We start from the raw sequence: 5,826 nt of genomic DNA on the forward strand, positions 1-5,826 counted from the left end.
AGGAGGCGCCATGTTAGGAAGACGAAGTGGAAGCTGCAGGTTCTTCAGAAAAATCAGGTCATGATGCTAGGCCACTCTATCTGGACACAGGATCAATAAAACCAGTTTAAAAGCTAAAATGAATGGTTATATGCCAGACATGGAAAACTGGGATGCACTCCATGCCATGATGTTCAAAATTAGGTCTCATGACATATCAAGGTGTCAACATTGCAGCCAGTGGGCTGAGGGAAATACAGCTCTATTTTGTAGCAATTCAAGAGCTACCCAGCTTTTAATGCTTCGCAAAAAAGTAATGAGCACAGAACCCCCAAAAATGTAAAACTACTTTCACCCCTGGTTGTTTCTGTGCTGTTTAATTATAGAGAATCACTAACTAATCTATAAACCTGATATGTTTCAGTAGCAGATGGACCCAGTGATGCGACATACACCCAGATTGAACTGAGAGACTTCGGGAAACACTGTGAGTTCTTTGTAGTGAAATATGTCTTTATGTCTTCACGCTGCAGCTGATTTCAGGTCAGATTATCATCTGTCCTGACCAACTGCATCCTAACACTGGACAACAGCAGAAACTGATAAATCAGACATCACTGTATCTTTACTCTGTTTTCTGTTTCAGACTCAACTCCAATGTATGCTAACATCAATTATCAGAAAAAGGATGAAGGTAAAGATATAGTCTCCTTCTATCACTCTTTTTGCTAATATGTCTTATGTTTCACACACAGTGTATATAAGAATTAATAATCAACCTCTTCATTTACAGGAAGGCAAAGTCCTGCAGCAACAGATGCAGATGCAGTTTATTCTGAAATCAGAACATGAGCAGCTTTGGGTAACAACTATAACATGTAGCTTCACATTTTACTGGTTTATTATGGGATTTAAGTTAATCTCATAAGAACATTCTTAAATCCTTTATTTTCTTACATATTTCTTTATATTTTGTGTTGAACATTTTTGAAAAGTCTGTAACTGTTAGAAAACAAACATTTTACAAAAAAATCCTGTTAGCAATGCTGAAAAAAATGTTTTTCAGAAATTATTAGTCATGTGTACAGGAGCTATGATGAAGTTTGAATACATTAAATATTTTTGTATATTTTTAATGGTTTATTTTACAAATACATACTATGTTTTACAGTTTTACAATATCTCCCACTCCTAGTATTTTTTAAACCATTTTATAATTCATATATTTTTTAGTTATTTTATTTGTTTTCATGTTGCATTTATAAAATATTCTGATTACAGATTGACTTTGTTTATTCAGAACAAAGTCAATGCAGGCAAATAATCCACAACTTTTTATCTAATAATTAAAAGCTGCCAGAAATGCTGAACTTTTGCCACAATGTACAGATTTCTGCTCGCTAAATGTGTTCGTTCATTTATGACTGATTTTCATTATTTTATGCCTCTTTTTTAATCATTTCCTTACATGTTGGATTCATGTTAATGTGTATTTAAAGACATAATGTTGAATAAAAAAAATACAAAAAAATGTAATGTCTAGTAGTTAATCAAAAATCTGGTACGTAGAGGTCACGCCCCCCACTGTGAAGACTTTATTTCTTCACTGTCATCTCCAATAGAGCATAATTATCATAGTGAAGGAGCCTGACATGAATGCAACAATTTTGTTTGTGAGAAAATTTGAAAGTTATGTTTTATTTTCCACCTTCTAACAGTTTGTTGCTTTCTGATGGACTATCACAGAAAATCCTAATGAGATTCACCTTTTTCTAGTTGTTGTCTTTTTCAGTATTCTGAGGTGTTTGTGTGTTTTTTCAAGAGTGTGTCATCCTTGTCTAAGAGGATCTTTGTTTGAGACCACTGGGTCACCTGCCCAGGTATTTTCCGTCGGCCTCATCAAGGTTCAGAGAGTTTAAGCAGCTGCAGAGCCTTCACTTATTGCTGCTAGTCTTTAGATGTGTCTCTGCTCTGCTTGTTTCCTCCATGGTTTCTGGTATTGATGGTGAAACAGAGGCTTCCTGAAGCAATGAACCACTTTGAGATGGTCGCTCCGAAAATGGCCTGTTGCTTCCAAGAGTTTGATACTCTGAAATAGCGACATCTGGTGGTTGTTTTCATGTACAACATGTGACGTGGATAAAATTAACTTCATTTAAATAATGAGTTTGGTATGTTTCATTCATACCATTTTCATTAAAGCTCATGTTCTCTAAGAAAAGCTGTGATTTTGTAGTTTATGTAAAATTGAAAGGAGGATGTTACAATAAACACGAGCTTTTTCTTTAAACAGTGACCTTATTCTGTTGGACTGTAAATATCACTATTAGTCCATGAATCTTATTATCCAAGAACCTATAACTTTATGCTATAATGTCACAACAGTGATTCATATAAGACGAGGATTGGAGCAACAGTCAAAGATTTTTATTTTTTTTTTAAATCATAATTTCCACTCTTTTTGACTTCAGTCAAAAAGAGTGGCTCACTACCTCTGCAGCTTTAGAGAAGACCTGCTCGCATGAAACTACTCTCACACAAATTTTTAAATACACTCAACATCACATATAGTCATAGTACTCTGGTGCCCACTGGGAATAAAACTCTATTCAAACTCTGGCTGGTCTCCGTCTCCCTGGGTTCTGACTCACTGGCTCCCCCTTGTGGTAGAACCTGTTGGTAAGGCTCTAAGCCGCATTAGCTCGGTGCTTACATGCACACTAAGAGAGTCAAATGAAAAACCTCACATTAAGGCAGCATGTTTACTGTTTTGATAACCAAACAAAATACATCATATATGCCATATATTGACTTTAAGTTTTTTAATACATTTTTAATAAACGTGACATGAAGAGCAAATGTTTATTCATTTTCACATGACCATGTCCTTCACTTGCTGCATGTTTTTTAGAACTTCTTTTTTAAGATCTTTGTCTTTCCTGTTTCACCACCACAGTGTTTCTAAACTCTCCTCTGTTTTTTCACACCTCTGTTTTTTTAGGTTTTGAGTGAAATCATTATTGCCATGAACTTCTGTTTAGATACAAGGAGGAAATTAAAATTCACCTGCCAGTTTGTTCGTATGCACAGGCAACCAAACACTGCACCAAATAAACAATTTAACACTAATTCACTAATCTGCAGCTGCCCTGGTGAGGTGCATACAGGTTAATATACAATACCAAGAAGGAAAGGACTGTTGCACTGGACTCTTTACAGCAATGTCTCCAGTTTATTTCCTGTTTATGAGAGAGCACCTCTCGTTAGTAGTGAACTCTAAATGCCACAGAAACCAAGTGAAGTTATGTCAGTGTTTCATGAGATGTGATACATTCTGAGATAAAACATCGATCCTGTTTGCCACAGTTCTGTTCGTCTACAGACACTGAAGGAGACTTGTCTCTTCCTGTCTGGAAGCCAGGGTGGGGATCACCACAGCTTCTGTGCTGAGCTTATTGTGTAAGTAGACATCTTTCTGTGTTTGAATAATTACAAATAAAAAAATACTTGAAAGGACAGGAGAGGTTTTTTTTTTAATTAGCATCAGAACTGTCTCTTGTGCTTCTTTCCTGTTGTTGTAGATTGCTTCCTGCTACATTTGACCATTTGTTCATCGTATATCTTCTGAACTTTGTGTAAGTCAAGATTAAATTAGCATAAAAAACAGTAAGAACTTTTGATCAGCAGCCAAATTTGTTGCAGTATTTTGAAATGAAGTTTGATTTCCATGAGACAATGATTGACTGAAACTTTTGATCTAATCCTCATGAGAACTAATACGTCCTTTTTGTTAACTTTAAATAAATATATCCATTTGTTAAACAGAACAACAGCTTCAGTGTTAAATGTGAGGGTGGGGCTCTTTTGTTTTCTTTTGTTTTATTTGAACTTCTGAAATGTTTCTACTTTTAAAAAACATGCTAACCCTTTATTTCAGTGCTTCACACACCCCTCTGCTGTGGACAAACTCAATGTAACTCCACCTGATTCTTCCTCTCAGAAACAACATCTGCTTTACTTCTGCATCAAGAATTTACATTCATGGTGAACTAGACAAGAAATCGGCTAAATGTTGTTTCTGTTGTAGATGCTGTGCTGACTGTTGAGCCCAACTGGTCGACTTTTTATTCTGGGGAGTTTGTTACTTTCACCTGTGACAGGAATGAAGCAGAAGCCACTGACTGGGAATATCGGCTGAACAGGGATAATGAACCATATCTGTCCATCAACCCAGATAAAAGCATCACACTTGAACCTCTGCAGCATAGTGGTGAATTTCAGTGCTGTGGACGCAGGAGGAGCTCAAATAAAACAAAGTGCAGTAATACCGTCACTGTTTCAGGTAAGCCTCAAATAATTTAAAGCATAACTACATTAAATCTGTCAGCTGTGACGAAATATACAGTATAAATATGCTTATTCAACCTTATTTTATGACAATTTGGCTTTTTTTTTTCTTCCCTCAAGAATGAGGGAAGAGGGGAGCGGGAGATCGAGAGGCGGATTGCGGCAGCGTCTGCCGTGAAGCGGGCGCTGTGCCGGTCCGTCGTGGTGAAGAGAGAGCTGAGTCAAAAAGCGAAGCTCTCGATTTACCGGTCGATCTACGTTCCCACCCTCATCTATGGTCATGATCTTTGGGTCATGACCGAAAGAACGAGATCATGTATACAAGCGGCTGAAATGGGTTTCCTCCACAGGGTGGCTGGGCTATCCCTTGGAGATAGGGAGGACAAACCATACATCTAAGAGATCTGAAATTTGGTATGTATGTAGTATGGGGAACAAATACGTACAAATGGGACTAAAAATGACAATTACTTATTTATTTAACAAATTGTTATTTATTTCACTCATTTTTTTCATTTATTGATTTATTTTACTCATGTTTTTACTTATTTCACCCCTTTATTTATTTATTTAATTTTGGCTGAAATGGCTCTCCATACTCGGTAGCATGACAATGAGGCTTTTAAACAGTAAATGCGCTGCAGTTTCTTTTAACTTCCACCTGGTGGTAGCAAAGAACATTTTAAACATTAACTCATGTTCAGGAAGCTTGGTGTAGATAATATATTATTAGTAATTTTGAACACATATCAACTACTAACTTTGATAAAATCAGGTAATTTTTTACATCAATTTTCCTGTTTTTCCATTTTTATATTTGTAATGAGGAAGCAAAATTAATGTCACTGAGGATTCTGAACTACCAATAGGCCACATATTTCTGGTTATGGCAAATTTTTTTTTACTAGATTTGACAAATTTTTATGACCTTTGGAAATGTTCTGTAGTCAATTTTGAGTTTTTTATACTTGTATGTCATAAGTGAGCCTTTTTCTAATATAGTGAAGAACACACTTCTCTACTGTAGACAAGCTAAAGGCAAAATCAAGACTATGGACCAATGAGAATCAACCAACATGATGTACAGTTTGCTCTAATAAACTGTAGCACTTCTCATGGTGACTCAAACGCTCTGTAATAAAAAAATGAAGGGATTCTCACACCATTCATTATTTGAAACACAATTCTGTTTGGCGATCCATAAACGTTTTGGCTCTTTGCTGATAAGCCTTTGCTCGTATGGACCAGGAAATGAAGAGTAACATGCTAGAGTTCGGCTTCATCTGCATGTTTTACATGATAATATTGCAGACATTTTTTATTTATTTATTTATTGTCTCAAAACCTGAAACTACTGAATGAAAAAAAATAGAAGTTATTTTCAAACTAACACTTTTTGTATGTTTTTTTTTTTTTTTTTTTTTTTTTTTTTTTATAAATTTAAAAAAAAATCCACCCCTTCAACGGTTTTTCGTTTTTTTTTTTTCCCCCCCCCCCCCA

The 5,826-nt window shown here is 35.7% G+C and overlaps 1 protein-coding gene and 1 long non-coding RNA gene across 2 annotated transcripts in view; both read left to right on the forward strand.

The window, feature by feature from the left end:
* Nucleotides 1–405: 405 nt before the first annotated feature.
* LOC106943027 (uncharacterized) lies at nt 406–1,126 on the forward strand. Its single transcript, XR_001423794.1, has 3 exons — nt 406–466; nt 626–673; nt 773–1,126. It is a non-coding gene; the product is annotated as an uncharacterized LOC106943027 (long non-coding RNA).
* An 839-nt stretch (nt 1,127–1,965) lies between these two features.
* LOC106943025 (uncharacterized) overlaps nt 1,966–5,826 on the forward strand; it is a 9,539-nt gene continuing 5,678 nt past the window's right edge. Inside the window, exons 1-3 of the mRNA XM_015026369.1 lie at nt 1,966–1,984; nt 4,067–4,326; nt 4,447–4,500. Coding sequence (XP_014881855.1) covers nt 1,966–1,984; nt 4,067–4,326; nt 4,447–4,500 — 333 coding nt within the window. The remainder of the gene's footprint in view (nt 1,985–4,066; nt 4,327–4,446; nt 4,501–5,826) is intronic.

Source organism: Poecilia latipinna, unplaced genomic scaffold (genome assembly GCF_001443285.1).
Source record: "Poecilia latipinna isolate Pla-1442-1.1 unplaced genomic scaffold, P_latipinna-1.0 Scaffold4791, whole genome shotgun sequence".
NCBI lineage: Eukaryota > Metazoa > Chordata > Actinopteri > Cyprinodontiformes > Poeciliidae > Poecilia > Poecilia latipinna.